Below are 27,319 nucleotides of genomic sequence, written 5' to 3'. Positions count from 1 at the left end.
AAACCAACTTATTAAAGTTGAAAACTTGGTAATTACTTTTTAATAAATCCTTCTAATATTCTAAAATATATATATATCTGAAGAACAAGTAAAACTTTTTAATGTACAATTGACTCAAGTCAAGAATGAGGAACCTAAGCTACTTCATCTAATATTGGATCTCAGATCCAGTATGGGTAATGTTCAGGAGAAAATAGATGTAGGTCAACATCTGAAAGGTTATTTTCATTACTCCTAAATGATCTAGGATGGTGTTAATTTCTGGCCACTGTCACTAGCAGATTGGAAGTTATCATAGGGTCTCTTCAATACTCACCTTTAGGTTTAGGTTTTATTAGGATTTGTATGCCACCCACTCCCTAAAGACTCTGGGCGGCTTACAGATAAAAATGGGGGGGGGGGACATATAAAAATTAAAAAGAACAAACATTAAAATTTCACAACATACATACAGCTTAGAGTGGGGCTGGATAAAATCAACAGCCCCAGGCCTGCCAGAACAGCCAGGTCTTAATCGCTTTGTGGAAGGCCGGAAGAGTAGTAAGGGTCCGGATCTCCACGGGGAGATCATTCCATGGGGCCGGAGCAGCTACAGAGAAGGCCCTCCCCAGGGAGTCGCCAGCCGACATTGACCGGCAGATGGAATCCGGAGGAGGCCTAATCTGTGTGATCTTATTGGCCTCTTGGAAGTAAATGGCAGGAGGCGGTCTCTCAGGTAGCCAGGTCGTAAACCATGTAGGGCTTTAAAAGTAACAACTAGCACCTTGAAGCGTGTCCGGAGACCAATGGGGAGCCAGTGCAGCTCGCGGAGGATAGGTGTAACGTGGGTGTACCTAGGCACACCCACGATCGCTCGCGCGGCTGCATTCTGGACCAACTGCAGTCTTCGAACACTCTTCAAGGGCAGCCCCATGTAGAGCACGTGGAAATAATACAGTTTTCTATATTGTGACATTTTAGATGGTTCTAAATCTGTAAATATTTCAACCGCTATTTAACAGTTTAAGGGTTTATATTAAATATCCCCTGAAGAGTTTGGAATGGAGTGGAATGGAATAGAAGTCAATGTGAACATTTTAACAATGACATCAGTAGCTGCACTGACAATCTTCTTGCTTATTAAATTCCCAAGACATGGGAGTATTTGGAAGAGAACCTCCCAGTGCTTCACAGATTAAAATACTGCAGCCTGTAACATGTAAACCTATTGATGCTCTGTGCCAAGTAATGCTAACGGTCAGGCCCACTAGTCAACCAGTTTTTAGAAATTAACTTCAGTGCAAGGATTGTTATATAAAATACCTACCCAAAAGAAGCATGCTTTATGAGAAGATAATATGCTGTTCATGTAAAAAGTATACTGGGGAAAATATGACAATGTGACCATTTTTCCAGAAACAGCAGCACAATATTTATTTAAACACCTTTTATATATACATATATATTCTGCGTTGCAGATTAGTTTTTATTTTATACACCTCTATTTACAATAATTCAAAATATTATCTATCTCTGGCAATTATTTACAAATTCAACACTTAACACAGTTCAACATTAACCAGATTCAGTAAGACAGTTACGATAATGGCTTACATGCACCAGTATAATGATCTTCAAAAACATGTTATCTGAGCTCTGTTAATATTTTTTCACAGGTCCCAATTAGGGCCCCAATGCCATAAAGACTGCATTTATATTACATACTCATTTTGTTTAACATTTCACCAGCACCAAATTTTGATTTGTTTCAAATATCATACCAATATGCTGGTGGAATATTATCATAAATCAACTCCTTTTGTCAAACAGATCTTCTATAAAATAAGTGGGTATTTGCTAGCTATGGTTTTGTAAATGAGGTAAAATAGGTTACATAATGCCAGAACAGTAAAAATCCTTCAGAAATCTTGGTTTAATAATAAACCTTTGTATGACAGATAATAATTGGTCAGATGGAAGGTGTGAAGGGAAAAGAAAATGCTTTTGAAAGATGAGCTTATGTAACTATTGTCAAACAAGCTAGAATTAAACATTGTAAGTCAGGATATCTGTTTACAAACATTAAAAATTAACATCTCCATTTGCCATCAGTATCTTCTCAGAAATTATTCAAATCCAAGAATAAAGTTTAATGTGACCAAGTTAAGTGAATCATCTTGCCTTTGAGATGACCTTGCAATAAACAGACTGATTTCAAGTTTCTATATTCTACTTTCCAATCATAAACAACACATCCAAAAATACTAATGAGAATACTGTAAAAAGTAATTTCAAAATGAAGACTAGTTAACGTGTAAAATTTTAAACACTCATGAATATATATCATTTATATATCCCTCGGAATGCCTATTGCAGATAATTGTTTAAACAGAAACATTACAAATTAGTAACCATATATGTTGATCGTAAGTAAAAATTCAAGTGAAAACAAAATCAAAATTGATAAGCCAGTGTAAATTAAATAGGCTTCCCCCCCACCACTATCTACTGATTTCAAGTATTTTATATGTAGAATAAAGATATTGGGCTGGGTTACACATGATCAACTATTAACTGCATGAATTAATATTATATTGTTAATGCCAGGAGTAATCTTGGTCCAATTTGAAATAAAGCACCAAAAATATTCTGTTTTCTAGTACCAATAGATGCTGCAATTTTAATTCTCTAATATTTAATGCAATCAGCTTTTAAATTTAGGAGTAGAATTCAAAAATTGCACAGAAATGCTTTTGTACTCACTAATATTTATCTACATTGCAAATCAAAGGTCTCAACATAAAATGGATGCTCCTTATTACAAATCATGGAATGACTATACATTTAGAATTGTATTTCTGGGAAGAATAGTAAACCAATTTTGAAAATATATTTTCAAGTTTACAATTCTTACTGTGGGCTTGAATATATTTAACAAAAACTATTTAAGGGCTTTAAAAAAAGTTATGCTCCAATCATATATGGCAGTTTAGGCAATTCCATACTGCAGCCTTGACAATTCTGACAGAAATTTAAGAAACAATCTCCTAACTTGTACCTCTTGTATATTTCATTGTATTTAAATTTTACATATGATGGAAATGGGTGTATGAATACATACAAATAACCAATTTTTAAAATCCTGCTTGCTTTTTCGCGGGGATTTGAGTTCGAATATATTATTTTCCACAAAATTTAGTTATATGTTTTAAGTGCAAACTATTTTAAAAATCTTACTGAACATAAAGTGAGGGTTCTTTATAAAAGTACAATACAAAAATATTTGTGGGGAAACAAAAGGGAGAATTAATTGGTTATTCAAAATATTATTTGATGTATTAATCAGCAGAAAACTAGGTTAGATGGATATTCAGGCTAATAGTGGTAATGTATTTTTATTAAAGCATATTTGAGAAATTAATGATAATTTATTTAAAGAGAATTAAATGAAAGAGAATCAAACCTTTAATTATAAACAAAAATTAAAGGTTTTTATTCGAATGATTCAGTGAATCTTTGAATCATAACCAATGAGTGCAATAATAAAAAGATTTAACAGTACAAATGAACGTGAATAATTATAATGGGGTATAATACAGAAGCACTAGTAACAGGAAATGAATTTAATTCCTAATTAATCATGAGTAAACCATGAATAAAAACTTTTGTCAAGCACTTCTTTCTCACTGACATGTTTGTTTGTTATGTTAAACAAATTAGATTTCAACAGTTGGAATGAGCCAACTTTGGATTCATTTAAGTGATTCTGCATGTATACTCTATCCTACTACTGTCCCAATATTGAATTTATGCATTGCATTTAGTATTAAGAAATGAATCAAATTACTAGTCTTTGGCAATTATTAATTTTAACTGGTTGAATATGAAGTTTTATTTAATTTTAAGTGGTAAAATTATAATGCATGATATGTGATTATCCAGAAATAATTTATAAAACATTTTTTGAAATAATTTATGCAAATAGTATTTAGATTGATTTGTCTTTTCTGCCTATATGTTCTTTAAAGTCTAAAATAAAATTGTTGATTTCATCTCCTTAATTATTTGTTAAAAGTTGCAATTTTTGTACTAATTTAAAAAATCTGTGGCATTTGGATGGTACTACCGCCGGCACTCAAATTACTCCTTCAAAATGTATTTGTAACAAGAAAATGAAAATCTATTCCCTGAAGATAAATACTGAAAATAATGAAAAAATATTAAACAAACATTTTGAAATATATACATATACATATATGTTTCAGAATATTACATTGATTATAATTACATACCTCTTGCAAACAACAGAGCAATTGATTGTCAACATCTGACAAATAGTACACATCTGTGTGTGTATTTGTGTGTGTATGTGGTTATACACACACACACGCCCGCACGCACATATCCATTCCCCAGCAGAAAAAAAAACTACTTCCCACAAAATAGTGCAAATCAAAAGTCTGAAATTATTATGATTTCCTTATTTCAGTTGTAAAATATAGGAACTTGCCTACTTTAAATCTACAAAGAGCATCAGGATACAAGACACCCAGTTTATGAATCAGATACTATTACTGTATATGTTTGAAAAACACTATATTTTAAACAATGTCTCACTGTGATACAAATTCATCATTCTGGCATAGAATGATGCATAGTTTTACATGAAAGACTTATTAAGAAATCATTGAAACAGCTGCCCATAAATTGCACATCAGCAATGTTTGAAATAGTTTTGTAATCAATGAGATGAATAATCTTATTCTCATATTATTGTCTGTGTTATGAAAAAAACCGCAAGCCAGGTCAAATGGTGTAATTAAAATAATCCAGCATTTGGTAATAACCATATAACTATATGCTCACCTTTCCTTTTTTTTTTTACATGTAAAACTAGAGCAAAAGTCATGGCAGCATAATCTTTACAACATGTAATGATTACATATTCCTCCAGAGAGGAAGGCAAGTAAAAATATTATTTCACACTATTGTCCTACCCAATTTTGTTCACAGTTCTTTCTTGTAATCATATTTTCAGATTTTATTTTTATACAGGCATTTCTGTCAACACACGCATAAGATATGAAGATGCTCTTTTTCACTGTGCAACTGGAACGAAATATTGTAAGAACTGCCATTTCTACTTAACAGAAGCTATTATATAATAGGATACGTATAACAATATTTAAATGCAAATATCTGTCATATCCTTCAGAGGATTACTGTTGCCTATAATCCAGTAAAAAGTTTGTAATGGCAAATTACAAGGTTCAATGGAAAGTTCTGACTTTTGTGCCAAACTAATTCTATTTCATTCCCACGTCCCATGTCAATGAATTTTACAAACTACACCGATCTTCACTCAGGCATCACCATTTTTGGTGGAATTATCTTTCCCTTCTTCCTTTTCAAAACTGAGTATTGTAACTCTCTCTCTCTCTCTCTAGATTACAATGAGCTTACAATGAACCACAATGTACTTTCTGAGTAACACATGAAAGATAGTGACTGAGTCTCTCTATATATTTGGTAAGCATACATGGTAGGTTTACACACTTTTGGATAGTTCGTGGTCAACATTATAAAAAGCTAGTGTGCAATTCAACTGGGGGGAGGGGGGAGAATAGGCAAACCCAAGGTGCTAAGAGGAAAGGAACAATCTCAACCATGAATAAGAAACAAAGAGAGATGTTACATCCCCACTGAGTCTGAACCTTCAAATACAAAACATCAATACAGTGCTTTTAGCAAAAACTTTGGGACAGCTTAGCAGCAGATACATCAACAAATGTTGAAGCAGTATTAGCATGACCTATTAAGAGAACCAATTAATATTCTCAAGTAAGACACAGACATTTAAGAAAAGATATCCAGCAATGTTTCCTCCATCATAAAGACACAGAAACAAGGTAAGCTTCGTACTTGAGTCCACAGTAAGGGAAAATTGCATATTAAAATAGGAATAGAATCTGAACAATGTGCCAACTCTTTAGAAGAAAAATGAGATAAACATAAACCAAAATTGAAAACACGTACATGATGTTATAATGTGTCAAACGATACTAAAAGCAAAAGAACTAAATACAGAAAACTGTACTACACAGAAGAAAACAATCACTTTACTAATTCTATAAGTCATCACCCCAACATATGTACACATTGTAATTTTAATATGTTGAGTAGATACAATATATATTTTATTCAATATTTAAAAAAATAAACTATAACCTCTTTAAGATGATTTGCACAGTTAAACACATTCCAGTTTGATAGCAAGCTACCAATCATCAGTATGTAAATTAGACTTTCTGCATATTATGTGCATACAACTACATACAGATTTTAAAAAAACAACAAGCTTAACTTGTGATTTAAATTTTTCAAAAAGAATGAATAAATTAACCGGTCCGAATTACAGCAATATTTCTTTTCAACTAAGACTTGGTTTTTGCTATGTAGAATACATGGATCTGGATCTTAAAAAGCTACTCTAGGTATAACCACAGGCTTAGTCATCCCAGTAGTTTTGGTTTTTAAATCCTGTCACCTTGGTCATAATCATTTCTGTGATCTTCACACCATTAAATCAGAAGGATGCAAACATAGTTTAATATGTTGCACAATGAACTACTACTTAACACTTGAAAGCCCAAAGTCCCTGGTTATAAAACTATTCATGCAGTTTTCTGTATAATGGTCATAGTTTTCTATTATTAAAAAAGACTGCTGAATTATATGGGAATCATATTAGTTCTCTAGAAAAATAAAGACATACAGCTAGGTTCCTTCTCACTTTTTCTACAGAACAAAGAAACTTTTTGAAGTTGTCTGTAATGGATGGCTTTAGAGCTCAAGAAGTCTAACCTACATTATACATATTATTCAAAATTATTCTGAATATTCAATAATTACAGTGAATCGCTGGGAAACATTCCTGAGTTTCAATAATATTGGAATTAAATTTGACATTAGCTTTGCTTTAATGAGTGCCTATACAAAGTAACTACTACTTAGTGTAATAGTAATAATTTAAAATGAGGATTACTTTAGCTACAATTCTTCTGACAAACTCCAGATTCAAATCAAAAGTCAGGAAAAAAGACAAAAGAGAGTAGAAGAACTGGAAACTATCAACTAAACTTAAACGTTTTCTTTAGCAGAATAATGGCACTTGGTAATCTGAACATTTTAATCTTTGACCCTTCTGAAAATAATGTATTATGTTTGAATCTTTTCAACCTATAAATAATTCAAAAGGTTACTTCAGGGAAGGAGGAATATAACTTATATCTGTTCCTTTCATTAACTGTCAACAGAATTCCAGGTCAAAGTACAGCAAAAATATAAGAAGGCAAAACAGCCCCTTTGCTTTCCACGTATACATTACTCTTCAAAACATGATGAACACTTTCTTTAGAATAAGAAATGCAATTTAAAGCAGTGATCTACAGCACAGATATCACGTATTGCTGACACACCACATGCATTCAAGATTAAATTCAACAGTATGCATTCCCAGATTAAAGTGGGGGAGATAATATCTTTAGCTCCCCCACACACACCCGCATTACATTAACTATATGAACTATGACTGCAATGGATTGATCAAAATATAGGCAGTGAATTGTTTCCTTTGGAAAGAGAAAGCTGCCAAAAAAAACCCACTGCTTGAGAAATGATTTTAAGGAAAACTGATGCCCCAGTATTCCCAGCAGCCACTGCCTCTGTTCCTGGCATTCCCCGCTGGAGAACCACTTGTCCTTTTTGAAGCTTCTGAGTTTGTTCAATGACAAAATTTAGTCATTCCACCGCAAGCACCCTGAAAAATGCCCTCACCTAAACTTCAATTGTTCTTGTAGGTTCCAAAGATTCTCAACTTACAAAAGTAACTTTTAAAGGAGCATTGATGAGTAGTCATACTTGGGAAAGCCCATGTTCCCATTTTCTCAATCTTGTTTTAAATGTATTTCATCTTTCAAATTTCTACCATGTAGTGAAACAACCCTGTTTCCTGGGTGGGGAAGACATGTAAACATGGCTCCACAGGCCTTAAAACTGCATTGCAATCTATGCTGTCTACTTACAGCCCATTCATTTTGAAGGAGCAATTTCCTGGTCATAAATACATGTCTCGGGTAGCTGAACATTAAGTTGGGAGGGCGAGGGTGGATGGATGGTAGAGGAAGACTACTCTAATGTTCGTGACAAAGTGCATTTCAACCGCCATCAGAAGCAATGACAATATTCCTCTCCCACAGAACTGATTGCACTAACTCAGAGGTCCAAAAGTCCTACTAGAATCTCTGAGGCACTCTTGGTTCCAAGAGACAAAAAAGAAATCACAATTCATTAGTCTTTGCAGAACTTTAGACTGAGAAAACTAACCCGTTTACTATTTCTCAGGAAAGCCGAAGCTTTGTTTCGATAGGGATCACATTCTCCATTTCCTCCAATCTTCTCACAGTGACTCACAGTGTTGAAATGGGAACTGATCTGCCTATAATGGATTGCACATCACCCAAGGAGAACCAAAGGCTTGGAAAAGGCATAAAGTATATTTTATACTGTTTTCACAATGACATTTATGGGAGAGGGGGCGCAAACACGAGGTTTTATTGCTGTTTCAGTACAAAATATAGTATAGTATCTAAATGAATCGAACAAGATCACCAAAAGCCAGGGTTTTCAAACGATAAGATGAAGATTGTAGATGTTGCTCAAAAAAGAATTGGACAAATGGAAAAAATATAGGAAGGTAAAAAAAAAAAGTTAGACTTGGGATATTAGTTGCATATTGAAACTTGGGGATCTGGACTGCTTAGTCAGAGGAGCTCCTGGTGAGTGGACATCTTTGCCATTTCCAGCTTGACTTAACCGGTCCTCTTGTAGACTAATGGTTGAAAAACGATTGGAGTTGCCGGCTGCTAAGTTAGTAACGCCATCACCGCCAATGCCAACATTGGAACCCGTCTGACTACCATTCACATAGTCAAATGATTTACTGGAAGAAGCACTTGCAGTTCGGATCAGGCTTACACTGCTGGCTTTTGGTACCACCTGCCCAGCAGGCAAACTCAAATGTTTCTTTGTGGGAGTAATTTCAATGGCATCTGTACTGAGGTCAATTGACTGTTGCAAGTACTGCTTACGGGCAGATTCTCGAGGGCTGTCTGTGGATTTGGTAGCCAAGATGATCTCCTTATCCTTGGCCAAAAGCCCAGCAACTCCTTTCCTTAAGCTGCTCCTCTGAGATGTGGACGAAGGTTTGGTCCCAGGTGGCTGGCTGCTAAGTGATGCCCCAGAGGAAAACCCTTCATCAGCATCATTGAAGTTCACAGATTCTTCTCTTCCACTGACTCCGTCACCATCTGAAAATACCAAAGACCCCAGAGTAAGAAATTACGATACTATGATTCAATTTTAAAAGTGGATAGGATTGCACACAGGTTTTCCTTAAGCAAAATTACGTTGCAAACATTTTGCAGAAACTTAAACTTCAAGTTACAGTTTTTTTTATTATAATTCTTTTTATACTGCAGTCTGGAGCAGAATGAATTTCTTACACAATGCTTAAATGGATTGATTTTCTAAAAGATATGCCTACAACTGTGTCCATAAGAATAACCTCTCTCAAAAAGCCATAAACCATTCATCTTTTACTACATAACTACTAATATGTAAACTATAATAATAATAAATTTGTATATGGCTATAATACTAGCAGCACTTATTAATAAGCATATTAAATACTGTATAGAGAACTTTTACTTCTGAGGAATGTTTATGATTGTTTTTAATTAATGTAACCAAAAGAACATTCTTCCAGAAGTAAATTCTTGTAGAAATCTTCTTGCCATTCCCAGTGCTAAAGATCAACCTAGAATGGCTGTGTTGGTACATAAAATTAAGTCAGAATTCATTCAGAAAATAGTGGGTTGTTTGGCCACTTTTAATTTGTTTGATTTCATTCCCCCCCCCTAACAACTCAAATTGTACCTCTGCCTATTCTAAATGCCACAGGGGCAGTTCTACTTCAGTATTTGTAGGGGTTCTTGAAATAGAGATTTTGGTGCATGCAATTATTCCTGAATGTCAGCATCTGAGTATTATTTTATATGTGTGTGTATTTAACAATGGGTGCATGTGTCCCTGTGAGGTTTTCTAAGAATGTTTTTGCATATCATAGTAGCACTGAATACAAGATGGGTGGCATATAAATTTAGATATAAATTTTTTTAAATTTCTGGACAGTTTCAAATACTGACCCATTATCATGGAATTAGCACAATGTGGAAGTATTATAAACAAGAGAACAAATTATTTACAAAGCAGAAGCAAGTCTCCATAGCTGATGCTGTGTCTGTAAAATATTATTTTAAGCTAACCAAGTGCTTAACCAGCCTCTCAGATCCTTCTCTCTTCCAATTAACTATTTGGACACCCTTGTTCTAACTTAATACAGTTCTGTTTTGTACAGTAATCCTCAGCTTACAATTATCCTGACATACACCGTTTCTCCCCCCATTTCAAAAACCTCCTCTGCAAAGTAATCGTATTGACAAAGGTAAATATGTAGAATTAAATCTGACAGCTAAGAGAATGCCCATTTTACAGTCTGAAATGATTTTCTTTTCTATTTCCTCGGTAATGTTGATTCTTTTAACTTTAGCATTTTAACATTTCAAACATTAACACAATCGTGCCCTGTAAAATAAGAAGGCTCCTTAGATTGAAACAAAAACAAATCTTCACACAAAAAGTTAAAAAGCCATTTGAAATAATGTCCTGAAAGCAAAAGTGCCTTTTAGACTCCTTTATTTGACCACCATGCAAAGCTAAGTGAAAGTGCTTTTGATTGAGCTCCCACCACCACCTCTCTTAACCCCCTCCTTACTTTAATGGAGGGAACACAATATCCAGAGGTGTTTGTTTCCCAGTCAATTTCCATGGATACATCTCCAGCCTTACAATCAATTTGCAAGGACAAAATGACAGAAAATGGAAGAAATATTGTTGTTTGTCAATGATGTTTGCAACATTACTATTTAGTATAATTAATAAAATTATCCCTTCCGTTGGGAGAAAAGAGTCAGAGAGGCTTGGTGTAAATTTTCTGAATGCCACCACCATGCAGAGGCCAAGGCAATCAGCAGTGCTTGAAAGTGAAAAAGGAGGAAAACAACATGCAAGGTAGGATCCTTCAAGCCATCAATATTCAGAAGTTCAATTTGAGCAATATACAGATTTACTAATGACTATAAATATACCCTTTTGACTTCAATGGGAACAGTCATTTGGGGAAAAGCTTAATTTCCTGACAAAATGTTCAAGTATATTCTGAACCAAAGTCCTTGTAGGCAATAAAGCTTGTCAGAGAAAGAACCAAAATATAAACTCAAAAGGATATTTCAGGCATTTTTTTTTGACATATTTTTTAAATCAATGCTAGCTGTGCCCTCAACAGGTACATGGTTCATCAATGCTCCCAACATTATTATTCATATTCAAAGCTTCTCTTACATAATCAATGTAAGAGTAGTACATGCACATTAATCCTGTGAGCATTATGATCTACTTTTTTATTAATTCACAGAGAATATTTACATAAACTGACCCAAGCATGTTGCAAAAAAGACTGATTATTTATTGTATACTTGGAATATTTAAAATCAAGGATAAATAAGTTCAAATGAAAACAATTTTATTAGGATCATAGACCAGCATAAGAAAGATAAGATTGTGTCATTTTGTTTACACAATTTTGAAAAGAAGCAATATTTATCAATTTCATGCAAAATCAGCAAGAGCACCAAAAGAGAGTAATTTAACAAGCCGGGGTTTCCTTTTATGATTAAGAGACCAATCTTTTCCATCCCAGACCACCAAAAGAAAAAGATTCGCTCACAAAAAATATGATTTTTAAAAAACTTTTTTAGCAATAGCAATAGCAGTTAGACTTATATACCGCTTCATAGGGCTTTCAGCCCTCTCTAAGCGGTTTACAGAGTCAGCATATTGCCCTCACGGTCTGGGTCCTCATTTCACCCACCTCGGAAAGATGGAAGGCTGAGTCAACCTTGAGCCGGTGAGATTTGAACTGCCGAACTGCAGACAGCAGTCAGCTGAAGTGGCCTGCAGTACTGCACTCTAACCACTGCGCCACCTCGGCTTTTTGTGTAAGTTATGCTCACTTTATTTATCTAGAAAACATTTAGGCAACAACACCTAATCTAAATATATCTAACATATTAAAGAAGTACTGTGGCACCGAAGCAACTTTTTTTGAAAAGAAGATTTGAGAATTTGTTGTGAGAATTTCTGTACCTTCTTCTGGCCATGCACATGCAACATGAAGTTAGTACAACAAAATAATAACAGTAGGAGAAAAGTTGTGGTTAGGGGTCATTTACTGGCTATGCTCAGATTCACTCAGTTCTAGGAGTAAATTCTGAATTTCATGCTTCCATAGCTTTCCAATAATGCCTCTCCTCTTCAGACACCGTGAATTTTCTAATTGCACATGATGGATTCAGATGCAATAAATGAGGAATCCTAATTCTAACGCTAACTCTAAAGGGTTTGTTTGCTTGCTTGATTTGCTATTTAGCTTGTCAGATGCAAGAAATCAGGAGCCAAGAAAGTTAAAATGAATATAGGTTTAATGCATGCTTTCTACAAGACTCTGAACTACTAACAGTCAAAGGAAAATTGGCAGTAGATAAGAGTCAATGGAATTCAAGGTGGGCTGGATTTAGATCTCTTGTGGGCGCAAAGGGACTCGCGATTGATGATGACATGCTTTACCCTTCCCTCGGGTTCAGCTTGGTCATCTCCTACATAGCTTTCCTTGGAGCAACTGTGAAGCATGTACAGCACATTATTTGCAAATGTTATTAAAATGTTAAAATATCAGCAGTGCCCAAAAGACTATACTAAAGACAGAAAAGAAGCACTATAGAAATAAATTAGGGAGATATGCAGATTAGCAAAGTATAAATTTATAACTATAACTTAGAATGCATTGCTATCGGAAAACTCCTGCACCAGAATCAAGGGGACAGTGGGTTAAGGACGTGCACCGAGTAAAATGGAAATCTCTTAGTAAAGAGTAAAGAATTAACTTGAAGAATACCAGTATACAGGGCTATAAGATTTTTCTCTCTCTTCAAGTTTATACTACCTACTTTGAGACCCAATCCTATAAATAGCATAATGGCAATTTAATTCCACTTAAATCAACGGAACAGGTGATTAAACCATTCATTGAACTGGAAGTTTGGTATATAAAATAGTAAGAGAAAGGCTTCCACCCTCTTCTAATACTAAATTACAGTTAAAGTATTATTTTATATACTTTATATATATTCCAGGTGGTGAAAACAGCATCAATATTTTTACTTGACACATTTTTATTGTATATATACATTTGTATATATACAAATATATTTATTTGTTGTATTTATACATTTGTATATCTACAAATGTATATATGTATACATTTAGCAGACTTAACATGCTCACTAGCAGGGTGTTCCAGGATGCAATAGAATGAATGGATGACCTTGGAGGATGAGAGAAAGAGATTGCCGATGAAACTATCAAATAAGAGGAGCATAACTGTCAGAGGAAGAAACTTAGGAAGACCTGCCCTTATTCATCAGAGGGTTATAAGTAGCAGTGGAAAGTCCGTACATTCAGACTTTCAAGATTCTATTAAAGTAGTCTTAAAATAAAGTAGATTTTGCTCATTTGGTCAGGTTTCCTGTCTGGTTTACCCAGAAGGGCTGACATCAATCTTGCAAATCTGAAGGTACAAAATTCCTGGCTCTCCTAAGTTTTTTTCTCTGATCATTAAGCGACTGCGGTCTCCTCTTATCTGATCGTTCTCTAAGCAGAACCTTTCCCTGATCCCCCAAGATCCCCCACACATTACATTACAAAGTGATCCCAAAGTTATCAGGTTATTTTAACCATGCTAAGCTAGATATTATACCAGTGACGTGCGGTGAGGTTTATGGCTGGTGAGGCAGCAATTTTTTTAGACTTGTGGACTTCAACTCCCAGAATTCCACAGCCAGGCATGCTCAGTTCCGATTTAAAGCAACAGCATTTGTTTTTCTCCTTTGCTAAATAAGTTTCCTTCTTTCTTTTTCCTTTTCCTTTCCCTCCTTCCTCCCTCTCCCCCCCTTCCCCCTCGCTCAAACACACACACACACACACACACACACACACACACACACACACAGAGTTGCACCAGGAGGATGACGTTCGAATTCCTCCCCCTCCCTCTGACCCACATGTACCTTTTCCAGCTGTTTCAGAGAGGATTTCAACTCTGCTCTTGCCTGCCATCATGAAAAGAAAAAAAAATGTAAAAGGAAAAAGGCAAGAGCTGAGGTCAGGCTGAGGTAGTTGCTGCCAGAGTCACCATGGATGACTCTGCTTAATGCTTAACTGTTTAAAAAAGCCTCTGAAAAAGCACCTCTACAGGAGGAGGCAAGAGAACGACGTGCCTAATCTACGTCAAGAATTTTTCGGCTTTTAACCCTTGCTTAACTCTGCTCGAGTGATCATAAAACACCAGACTAGATGAGGCACGTCGTTCTCCTGCCACCTAAGCACTAAGGAGAGTCATCCATGGTGACTCTGGCAGCAACTAGCTCAGCCTGACCTCAGCTCTTACCTTTTTCCTTTTACATTTTTTTTCTTTTCATGATGACAGTGGTGAAGCTCTGCCTCCCCTGCCTCCCCTGACTGCACGTCCCTGTATTATACAGATAGTCAAAGTCCAAAGTGTTAGAATAAATAGCTCCAGGCCAAAGCTAGGCATAAAGGGATATGTGCAGAAAGAAGAAAAGAGAAGAAAGTGTACTTGTGGTCAATGGAACATACTCTAAAGCAAAAGGGAATTCTGCTTGGGAAGAAAGAGCCAGGATCCTCCCCAAGCAATGGCTTTACTGACATGCCACCTTATCTCTGTCCTACCCTCTTTTGTGGCTGGTGTCAAGTTGGGCTCCGGTGAGTCATGCTCAGGGGTCCTGAGCATCAGTACGTTCCCTTCTTGCTTGCGTTTGATCCCTAGGTCTGTGGAGCCGTGCAGGATCGGAGATCCGAGAATGCTCATGTCAGCATCATTTGAGAAGTCAAAGCCATCTGGGATTCAACATATAATATTTTAGTGTCTTTCTATTCTTTCCCTAACCGTTATAACCCAGGCAGGGAAATGAAGGTGTACACAGAATACAGACAACCACACCTGTATTTTTCTCAAAGAAAGTTGAACAGCATCATAAAAATAAGTGGATATGATGTGCCTTGTGCGAGAAGACATAAATGCAACACTACTGCAGTGAGGCTGTAGATGATGAAGGATTGGGTAAAATAGGATTAACTGTTTTTATTATGAAGAATTCAGAATGAAAACAAAAAACAGAATATTTAACAAGGAATTTAAAGTTTAATAAAAGTTCATTTTTTTTGCAGTCTACCATATATTTACCAATATAATTTATTTATTTTTAAAAAAAGAATCAAACCTTATCCACCCATAACAGAAATTGGTATGTTTCCAATTTAACATTTGCTTTTCTTTTTGCTGGCAGAGAGGTGAGTTTAAAAGATTTGAAGTTGCTTCCTATGAAAACTAAAAGATTCTTAAATTATCCCCACACAAAATACTTTATTTATTGTTAGGTTTGCAGACCACGGGTCCTGAAAATATGAGTACGAATTAATATTAATGTGCCTGTTACCATTTTATCAATGAAAATACAAAGATAAAATTTGCAATATTGTCTAGCTTATGTTGGTATTTTGGAAGTTTATACATGCACACAGCCCTCTATCTCATTTAAAAAAGAAAAAAAAGAAAAAAAACAGCAACACACATTCCCAAAAGTCAGATATAGATGATAAATCATGAAAGTTGAAAAAGAAAAAAAAGTCAATTTTTTTCGAGATACTATATAGCTGGATGGCCCACAAATTGCAGATACAGTCACACCATCAAAATAATTATCTTCCAACAATTTTTTAAAAAGAAAAAAGACCCAATCCACTGAAAGTAGAAAGTAATTACAAAATTTTTAAAGTGCCATTCAATTTCCGTGATATACCACTTAAATCATTTAGGTTTTTCTAGATATATGAAATAGGAAGAATTCTTATTTCATTATAGTATGCAGTCACAATTACATATTTGTACATGTACATAATTATTTTCTGTATGTCTATATACCTGAAACAAATGATCAAACTCAGAAACTAGCATTTGCCAGTAGAGGGGAAAAGATACCATATTACAATTTTCATTTTACATTATAAAGACTTACCTTCTCTTCTCCAGCGATGTCGGCGGATTGAAGCTGTTGTAATAGCTGTCCGAGAAATTCTTGGCACTGTTGGAGTAACCTCTACTTTCAAAACCTTCTGTCCTCCTTGTGATGCATCAGGAGCATCAAAAGGTAATGAATTCTTCATTGCATTTGCAACCTATTACAACAGTAAAATGCTGTGTAAGTGTCAGGGACAAAAGATCAGATCCATACCTGAGGGTCCATTGAAATTGATTTATGGCTCCTCTTGCCTACGCACAGGAATATTTTCAGCTAAGGGTTAGCACCTGTTAGGAGTTAGATAAGGTAAACAGAATTCAAAGGGGGTTGGACTTAGCTCTAGTGGTGGGATTCAAGCCATTTAACAACCAGTTCCCCCAAAATGTGAGTGTGCGCACATGTGTGGCTTCCGCCACCCAGCAAGGGTGGACTGAGCAGCCTTTTTGGGCCTATTCCGCTCCATCTCTGCCCTCCAGGGCAGTGGCTGCTTCTCTCGGCTGCTGCTCTTACTGGGAGAGAGTGCATCTCTTGTACAATTTAGTAGCTGTGAGCCGCCGCTTTCCTCTAAATCCCATCAGCAAAGCGCACAGAACAGAAAAGCAGCAGCCATATTGAATGCTGCTTTTCTGTGCTGCATGCTTTCCAGATGGGACTTAGAGGAAAGTGCACCTCACAGCTGCTAAATTGCACAAGAGATGCACTCTCCCCCAGGAAGAGCAGCAGCCGAGAGAAGCAGCTGCTGACCCAGAGACCACATGGAGAGTCTTCATGAGCGGCCGAGCTTTAGGTAAAAAGAACTGTCCGGTAGTTTGAGACCACGGGGGGGGGGGGGGGGGAGGGGAGCAGCAGGCAGAGGCCCGGGGCAAGGAGGTTGAGTCCTGGAAATATTCCTTTCTCTTATTTCTCTTTGATCATTTTGACTTTGTACTTCAAAGGCTTCAGCTTGTTTACAGAAGAGATAAGGAGAAGAGCATGGGTTGTTTATACAGGTGCTCTTTGGATGCTTCTTTGGCAGCTGGAGAGAAGTGAAAACAAAACCTTGTTTTGAAACTAGAGTGGTAGTGTTTACTAGTTGGAAGAATGGCACAACACCAAAAAGAAACCATAACATTACAACAGATTATGTTTGAAATTCAAAAATCATTAGAAACAACAGAGAGAATTGAGAAGAGATTGGAAAATATAGATTGTAATGCAGTAAAATTCGATGGAAAAATTGAAAATATCCAGCAAATGGAAAAAGTGGAGGTTAGAGTCCTAAAAACCCAAGGGAAAAATGAACAAAGAGGCAAGATAATTGTGGATACTGATAGTGAACTGAGTGTGGTTGGAGATGGAAAGAGTGCAACATGGAAAGGGAAGATAGATGGAAAGGAGCTCTACCCCAGATTTCAAGGTATAGAAGAAGAAAAAAGAGAAGGATTCATGGATTCAAGGAGAGAAACTTTGACAAAAGCACTACTGATAACCAAAGATAAGGTGATTAAAGAAGCTGATGGAGGGTCTCGAGATTTTACAAGATATGTAAAAAGCAACAAGTTGCGAAGAGAAGTCCACAAAAATTTGATTAAGGGAATAACCAGAAGACTAATTCCACAAATGGCAAAAGACATAAGATTGCACTATTACTGGAAAGACACAGGTTGAGATATGAAAACAAATAACAAAATATTAGTCAAATTTAGTTAAAATTAGACCATTATGTTAAAAATGAAGTGATAATGGATATAGTTAGATAAATAATTGATAATGATAACAATGTACACATATGTATTGGTTTGATAAGAGGAAATTTGGTATAAATTCTAAATGGTGATCATGAAAGTAAGTTTAAAAACTCTGTTATACTCTGTATAAAAGCTTATAATATTAAAAAAAGAGAGTAAGTCAAATTTAGTTAAACTAAGACCCCCCCCAAAAATGAAATGATGACGGATATTGTTAAATAAATGATTGATAATGATAATAATGTAATATTTGTATTGACGTGATAAAAGGGAAATTGGATATAAATTGTAAACAGTGATTAAGAAAGGTCTAGAAACCTTGTTATTAAACATAATTAATTTTTATTTAGAAAGTGTTATAAAGATGTAATGTTGCTGGATGATAGTGAAAATAGATAACGGAATGCCATCATGTGGTTTTGCTTTAAATTTTGGAATATTTTATATAAAGGGATGTAAAAACAATCATAGTCATATGAAGATCGAGGTATGATGATAGTAATATATATATATATATATATATATATATATATATATATATATATATATATATATATATATATATATTTGATTTAAAATATATAACTTGATATGAATTGTAGGTGATGACTGTGGAAGGGATGCACAAAAGCTCTTTGTAACCAATTGACACACTCTTTACAATTTGTAATGGAAGATATTTTTGTGGCGTTTGTTGTGTTTTGTCTGTTTGTGTTTATTCAAAAATAAAAAAATATATTAAAAAAAAAGAAACTGGCTATGCAACCGCCGTTTATCCATCATGATAAACTATGAAAGGGAATGCTTTTGATTTCCTGGGAGCCATATGAGGGAAGTGGGAGCTTCTCAGCTCCAGAGCATGTATACAACCTTAAAACCATGTAGAATTCTTTTTAGTCATATTTGCTGTATGACGCTCCGAAGTATAAGACGCACCCAACTTTTAGGGAGCAAAAGAAGGGGGGGGGGAGAATCTGCCTCTCAGCAATTTGCCTCCTTGCACCAAACAGTACGGAAGATATACACAGTTTATGGTGTTACATTTCAGAACTATGCTTGCTGTTAAAACTGACGTGGCTTTCTGGAAGTATACATTATTTCAGTTTAGCCTGATTAGAAGAGGAAAAAAATCTGCCTCTGCCTCTCAGCAATTTGACCCTTGCAGCAAACAGCAAGTTTCACTTTTAATTTCAGCAGCCGCCAGCTGTTATTGCTGCCTCCGCATTCCCCATTTTCTCTGATTGCTGCAAGGAGGTAAATGGCTGGGAGGCAGAGGACAAAGGGTGGGGGGCGGTGGATGGATGGGCAGGGCTACATTTGGTGTATAAGACGCACCTAAATTTTCACCCTCCTTTAGAGTGGGAAATAATCTGAAAAATACAGTATGTAGGAAATTTGCTTTACTGAAAGAAAGAAAAAATTCCAGAAGGCTGAAGGTCACTGACAGATACCCTTTTTTTTAGGACTAAGGTTAAGATATAGACTGAATTATAAAGAGGCAAGCACCTTACTTTTCTTTTTTAATAAAAAGGAGATCAAGAAAAGAAAGAAAAATTACGTAAAACTGCAGAATAGAATGGAGAGTAGTACAGCAAATATGAACTTTTTAAAAAAAGTTGGGAGTGATCATTATTATATTAGTATGAATAGTTAATATTAATTTATATTATTAATAATACAATTATTATATTATTACAATATGAGCAAATGAAAAGGGACTTTCCACCAAGTTAGTGTTTGTCTCAGCTTTTTCAGTTTAGTCAAAAACAAAAAGCTGAATTCAAATGAATTTAGCCTGCCTTTGGGCCAGGAATGTCAAACTCACGTCATCATGTTGTCATGTGATGTATCATGACTATTTTTCCCCCTTCACTAAAATGGGGTGGGGGTGGCCAGTGTGTGACGTATCCGGCCCATGGGCCGTGAGTTTGACACCCCTGCTTTAGGCTTTTTAATACTGTATATTACAGGAAGTTTATCAGTGGTTTTTTTTAATTAAAAATCAATTTAGTAGAGCATTTAGTTATTTATTAAAGGAACATTAACAAAATCAGAATTCAAATTGTTCTCTTCAAAAGGATAATATAATCTAGCCAGCAATAATTCAACAAAGAAGCATTTAATCTAATATAAAGGGAAGGGAAAAAAATGCAATCTCATTTGGCAAGAGGGTTCATGGAGGGTTAATGGAGAGGATGGTTACTGGGGCAAAGTGGTTCAGTCCTTTCCATGTCTCCTTAAACAGGCAGAAACCAATCTGCTGGGCATGATTGTGAGTAAAGAAAAACAAATGTCATAGGAAAGTGGACATTTCTATTTTCAGAATCTTGTTTATTTATCCAGTAAAAGGCCAGTGACCTACATTCATAAAAGCTGGAGTGGAAAAGGAAGATTATCCCAACTTCTCAAAATAATTATCATGCTGTTCAAGTTCAAAGAGAGGCCAAGTTCAAGTTGTACCACAGTTACTAGACTGTTAGCATCTAGCTATATGCTTGTCAAATAATTCTGGAAAAATCTTCCCGACAGACATGCAAAATGCAGATAAACAAGCATACAGGTAATCCCTAACTTACAATCACAATTCAGCCCAAAATTTCTGCTGCTAAGCGAGGCAGTTGTTAAGTGAGTTCTGCCCCATTTTACAACCTTTCTTGCCCAAGTTGTTAAGTGAATCACTGTAGTTGCTAAATTAGTAACATGGTTGTTAAATGAATTGGTTTCCCCATTGATTTTGCTTGTCCGAAGGTCGCAAAAGGGATCACATGACCTTGGGACCGAGCAACATCATAAATATGCAGCAGTTGCCAAGAATCCGAATTTTGATCATGTGATCATGAGGATACTGCAACGATTGTGTGAAAAACGATCATGTCACTTTTTTTCAGTGACACTGACTTTAAACAGTCCTAAACGAATGCTTGTTAAGGACTACTGTATACATGAACGACACACAAGTGTACATCTGCGTGGTTCTCAAAAGAGCACTTTCAATAAGCACACTGCAAGTGGCAAGTCAAACAATGATTGCAAGTAATATTCTAATTATTCCCCTGTTAACCAATATTCTGCTAATCTTTGCTTTATGAGAAACTGAGGAATTCTGGACTGTAGCTAAGTAAATGAAATCCAAGTGTACAATTTATCACGAGTTTTTGTTACAACGGGCACAAATTATTCTGCTGGAATAATTGGAAGATTTTAGAACGTTACAGAACTCATTCAAAGCTGACTATTAATATTACAATTATATGCCCAATTTAAATCTCATGAACAGATTACAGCCTATCTCCTTACCAGCAGTGGCTGAGAATAGAGCTCAAGCTGAGCTCGATATATTATATCATCCAGGGCTTCCTGACCAAGTTCCCATTGTCCATTGTAGCTATATATGGATGCAAAGGAAATAAACACAGTGCATTATTTTTGCGATCTTGAGCTTTCCCACATCAGTTAACTTCCAAATATGCCCTTTTCTGCTGTTTTGGTTTTGCTAGTGCTAGCTGTAAGTTCTTACGTAAATAGCTGACTCATGGGTACAATTATTCCTTGCTCTATCTGTACATTCAGTCAGGATAATTTCATTACTAACATTTTTGACATAGCAGACAAAGAGATGTTAATAATAACTGAGCCACCTCACCGATTCACTCAGGTAGGCCTGATTCCTAGGGCCTACCAAATGCAGCGCCCTAGATGACGGAACCCGTAACATGCCATGGTGGTGCAGTGGTTAGAATGCAGTATTGCAGGCTAATTCTGCTGACTGCCAGTAGTTTGGCAATTCAAGTCTCACCGGGTCAAGGTTGACTCAGCCTTCCATCCTTCCAAAATCAGTACAATGAGGACCCAGATTGTTGGGGACAATATGCTGACTCCGTAAAACCACTTATAGAGGACTGTAAGGTATTGTGAAGTGGCATATGTCTCAGTGCTATTGCTATGCCCTCTCTGCCAGATATGGTAAATGAAACTGGGAGAGGCTCAAATACCCATGCTATGAAAGGCTCTAAAGATCAACATCAGCACCGTGAATTGGACCTGGAAATAAGCTGGTAACTAATGCAGTTTGTGAAAGAGATATAATGTGTGTTCACTACATTTTGAACCAACTGAAATTTTTGGAGACTCTTCAAGGGCAGCCTTATGTGGAGCACATTACAGTAGTTCAACCATGAGATGGCCAGGACAGGAATGACCATTAGTAGGACCCCTCAATTTAGGAAAGGTGCAACTGGTAATAATCAATTAGAAACTTTCCAGAGTTAAAAGCCAACTTCATGGCAAATAGCAATAGCAGTTAGACTTATATACCGCTTCATAGGGCTTTCAGCCCTCTCTAAGCGGTTTACAGAGTCAGCATATTGCCCCAAACAATAATCCAGGTCCCCATTTTACCCACTTCGGAAGGATGGGTCAACCCTGAGCCGGTGAGATTTGAACAGCCGAAGTGCAGTCAGCTGAAGTAGCCTGCAGTGCTGCATTTAACCACTGCGCCACCTCGGCTCTATGTAAGTTACAATTTTTCACAGCAGAACATAGCACAAATATTTTAATAAAAAAGAGAAACATGAAAAATGTGTTGTTAAGTATTCTGCTAGAGGGGTTAACTCAGGAGGTTCCCTTCCATTCACTGCCGTTTTTTAAATCAGACAAAATATACAAAGTATTTAGGCCAATGAAATACGGTATTTTCAAACAGAAAAGCAGAAAAATTGCCTGATAGAAGTCCACTGTCAACTGTTAATATTTTAATAAGCATTTATGTTACATTTTATTCCGGCAAAAATATGAATAATTTGCTCAAAAACAAAGAGCAGTTACTTATCCAAAATTTAGAAACATACACAGCGTAATAGATTCCAGTGAGCAACTGAACCATGAAATCAGGATCCAATAGTACTCTGCAGCCATCTTCCTTCCAGCATTTTTCATTTTGTCGTGGAAATCCACTCACACAGAGCCTGCAAAACATAAAAGCACATCTAAAAATTAAATCTTTTATCTGCTGAGTAAACACATTTTCTTATTTTTAATTTTGTATACAAAACTCTAAACTACAAACCAAGGTATTTTAATAATAATATTCATTTTTAATTTATTTATGTGTTTTTATAGTCCTGGGTAGTATATACCAGTGTGAAAGAACTACTCATTTAAATTAGAAACCAAAGTATTTGTGATGCAACAAAGTATATGTAACCCTTGTTTAGCAACTGACGTACACCTGTTCTCATACTGACAAGCAATGCAACATCCCCACAGTCAGGTGATCAAAATTTGGGTGCTTGGCAAGTGGCATATGTGTATCATGACTGCAGCATCCCGGGATCACATAATTGCTTTTTGCAATCTTTCCAGTCAGCTTCTGATAAGCAAAGTCAATGGGAAAAGCCGAATTCACTTATTGACTGCACGATTCACTTAACAACTTTAGTAATTTGCTTAACAACTGTGGCAAAATAGTTCGTAAAATTGGGCACAATTCAACAACAACAACATTGTTTAATAACAGAAATTCTGGTCTCAATTGTTGTTAAGTCGAGAACCACTTGCAAATGTTTTAATATATTTAATTCTGTAACATCTACATAAATAAACAGTTAAGACATGCCACGAAAACAACCCTTTCTCTACATAAAACCACAATGAAAGATGGTTACAATATCATGGGATGATAGCAATATCATTTAGACTTATATGCTGCTTCACAGTGCTTTACAGCCTAATCTAAGAGTCAGCATATTGCCGCCAACAATCTGGGTCCATATTTTACTGACCTCAGAAGGAAGGAAGGCTGAGTCAACCTTAAGCCTGGTGAGATTCGAACTGCCAAATTGCAGGCAGCAGAAGTAGCCTGCAGTACTGCATTCTATTACCAATAATATAGTAGAAAGTGACTATTACCATTCACAACATTTCCTATTTTGCCTGAAAATGTCCTACCATCACAAACTTGATTTTTGTAGAAGCTGCCAATCTATTCCCACTGAAATCTCTCAGCAAATATTTTTTTCAGTTCAGTAGCAACCTCAATCAAATTACATCTAATCATACTTATGGAAAGTATCTATGTGACAACCATCAATATTCACCTAACATTTAACAGCAGCAATTTTTTTTTTGAAATTCAGCCAAAGCCAAGGTCAAGAATATCCTTTTAAAAATAAAGAAATTAAAATTTGGTCACCCATAGGATTCTAAAGGGAGAAGAACTGAAGGAACGCACACTTAGGACTCAAACATCAATTCTCCTTTGAAAAGATTTTCAGCACCATGGCACTAAAGTGACCTTTTCTTCTAAGGATATTCCACCTGTAACCCAACCCTTATTGGATTTTTAGAATGGATGCATTAAAAGCATGGATTCAGTATATGGTTGGCACAGATATTGCAGCACTAGAAGATAATTCATCTTAGTGGGAAAAGATGTATAAAAAGTGAAATGAAACAACAAATAATAAAGACATGAGTTTATAGGTCCTTTTCATATTGCTTTTGTTCTTGTCTTAAATTTATCTACATCCTTTAAAGTACTGGTCCCTAACCTTTTTCGCTCCATGAACCACCGGTCGAAGGGATGGTTTTGTATGTGCAACCTAATCCCACACATGTGCAAATAAAGTGTTGCATCTTTGCCCACTGCTTGAGTGGCCCAGTTCTCAACGGGCCATGGACTGGTAGCAATCTGCAGCCTGGGGGGTCGGAGACCCCTGCTTTAGAGGAGGGCTTAGTAAACAGACTACCTATTAGCTATTTCTCTTGCTAACCAGGTTAAAAAGAAAAAAAAGGGATACTCCATAAGATCTGTTTTGGATAATCTTAATTAAAGCTGAATTTTCAGAATGGGACTTGGACTTTTCTCCAGTTTATCTTAATTCATCTTTGCATATGAAAAAATTACAATGAAAGATACAGTATATAGAACAATATACATGGTTCAATCCGCATAAGAAAAGTTGGTTCCATGGTTCAACCCCTCCCTAGTGGAAGATTAACTGATGACACCTGCATCTTGATGTTGAAGTATAAACTCTATCTTGTACATATGTTATCTTCAATGTTGTGGCACTAATAAAAAATGACACAACTTGCATAATGGTCCATGTTTTGTTATTTGGGATCATCAAGTTTTGAAAAGTATGTTTTATATGTTACTCTCCACTCCTACATCTCATTAACCATATTTCACTGTATATCTACAACCAGCCTGAAGCTCCAAGTTACAAAGATATGTATCTCTTGAATGACACCCATAAAATCCAGCTCTGTTCCACACATATGAGAAGCCACGATCCTTTTGTCTTCTTCCAGTAAATTAGGAAAATTTATTTTTTTCTTTATCTAATTTAATGGAGACAATATGAAGAGTCTAAATTTCTACATCTGTAATAAAACAGGTCATTACATTTACATACTCTAATAAAAAAGCAGGGAGAGATTATGACAAATAATCAATATTCAAATATTGTCTCACATGCATGTAAAACCCATACCTTTTTCTTTTTATATCATTTTAAAAACCCTATGAAAAACATTCCCCTCAACCATGCCAAGTGCATCATTCTTACCTAGAACCCATCTTGCAAAGTGACTGATAGGAAGAGGCAGGCATATATACAATAGCAGAATTATAACACAGCATAAGAAAGCTTAGGACTTCAAACCTAGAGAGACAAAGTGGAACAGGTTGAAATAATTAATATTCTATTGCAAAATCATTCTGCTGATAGGTTAAAAAAATAACAAAATAGTTCTATTTTGAGTTCACTTTGTTTAGATTTGATGCAGTCATCTTGGAAGATACACTAGCACAATTAAATATCCAACCACAAATAATATTTTCAAATAAGTAAGGCAGCAGGATAGAACTGATCTCTGCTGAGAGTCATAGAAGACTTGGAAGACTGTCAAAGTGTCTTCTCCAGATGTGCCAAATAAATGTCAGCATTGGGAACTGGCAAACATCTGAGGCTGACTCTGCCAGAAGTCATCTGGAACAGCTGTGTAGCGATTAGGAAATGAGGATTCCAAGTTACACAAGAGTGATCACTAGGTAGCAAACCTTTGTTGGAAGCAACAAATTCAGCCTGGGCTCCTTGTACTTATGCCTCAAAACCCTTGCTGTCTGAAATGCTAATACTTTGACTTCAGACCTTTCCTATGAACAAAGCAGAGAGTGATTTGCTTTCTAACTGGCTATCTGGTAATTGGAATGATTGCAAGCAAGCTTCTGTGTGCTTATGGACTTTGCTAGTAAGTGTGCTTCCAAGAAAGCTGACTGCCATGCTGGTAAATTTCCAATTTCATGAAGTAAACTACTGAAACCTAATCTCTATTGGTTTGTTTGGTCTAGAATAGGTGCCTATTAAATATAAATCCTGGCACTTCCTTATTCACTCCTATCACTCATGCTTGTTAAACCCCAAAATATCAGGATTACAACTAATAACTATTTTTAAAAAAATCAATAATTCTGATCTGGGTATTTAATCAGTCATTTAGTCTTTTAGGTATAGTTAGCAAACTGTACACAAGACAACTGAAGTTGAAGTTGTTGGATTGGATGATTTAGAAGTAGGCTTTGGCTGATGAACAAGCAGGATTTAGTCGATCCACATTCAGTCACTGTATATGGTTATAGGGCTTAATGGAAAGATAATGAGTCAGCCAAGAGGGGCCCTATATACTGTCTTTCTTCATTTGATTCAATCTCTGGGGATAGACTTTGGGTGAATCGGACAACCTTCTCCACTGATCAAAGATTACTGCTTCTGATTATGAAATTACATGAAAAGATTAATGCAAGTCAGATGCACTTCAGTTGTCTCTTGGTGTCAAAAATGAAGGAAGCAGAGCTGTATACTTCTCCACTGAATTTCCTATGCCTAAAGTGGGCATAATTTAATCTCAGTTCTCTTGGGATGATGAAATAGCTATTTTCTCCACAATTCAAGTGGTAGATGCATGGCCCTTATAGTATTTGATGGAGAAGACTGCTCACTTACTCTAAGACAAAACAAAAATATTAGATTACTTTCTCTCAGCTTGGAAGTAAAATATTGAAGAAGACTAGAGAGAGCATAATCTCACAGTTTTTTTTAAATCTAAACTCATTATGGCCAATACAAAATTGAAATGGTATGCCTTTCATATCAATCTTCAAAGTGATTAGGCAGTTTTCCTTTCAATTATGAAGCTGGCCCAGGTGGTAGACCATGTTTCAGCTTAAAGCTCTTACTCTCAAGATGTTTTGCTAATGTCTAATCTGTATCTACA

At 35.9% G+C, this 27,319-nt stretch overlaps 1 protein-coding gene across 7 annotated transcripts in view; it reads right to left on the bottom strand.

The window, feature by feature from the left end:
• Positions 1 to 1,434: 1,434 nt before the first annotated feature.
• Positions 1,435 to 27,319, bottom strand: part of FAM126B (family with sequence similarity 126 member B) — a 59,527-nt gene continuing 33,642 nt past the window's right edge. For 6 of the 7 annotated variants that reach the window (XM_032211194.1, XM_032211188.1, XM_032211162.1 and 3 more), the window contains 6 exons: positions 25,612 to 25,707; positions 22,888 to 23,004; positions 21,338 to 21,425; positions 16,311 to 16,470; positions 14,965 to 15,132; positions 1,435 to 9,347 (listed from right to left, as the gene is read on the bottom strand). In XM_032211194.1, coding sequence (XP_032067085.1) covers positions 8,749 to 9,347; positions 14,965 to 15,132; positions 16,311 to 16,470; positions 21,338 to 21,425; positions 22,888 to 23,004; positions 25,612 to 25,707 — 1,228 coding nt within the window. In that variant the 3' untranslated portion in view covers positions 1,435 to 8,748. The remainder of the gene's footprint in view (positions 9,348 to 14,964; positions 15,133 to 16,310; positions 16,471 to 21,337; positions 21,426 to 22,887; positions 23,005 to 25,611; positions 25,708 to 27,319) is intronic. The other variant, XM_032211198.1, reaches the window with a different exon arrangement.

This window comes from Thamnophis elegans, chromosome 1, assembly GCF_009769535.1.
Source record: "Thamnophis elegans isolate rThaEle1 chromosome 1, rThaEle1.pri, whole genome shotgun sequence".
NCBI classification, from domain to species: Eukaryota; Metazoa; Chordata; class Lepidosauria; order Squamata; family Colubridae; genus Thamnophis; species Thamnophis elegans.
Note: the sequence above shows the minus strand (reverse complement) of the source record. Positions and strands in the feature narration are given on the sequence as shown.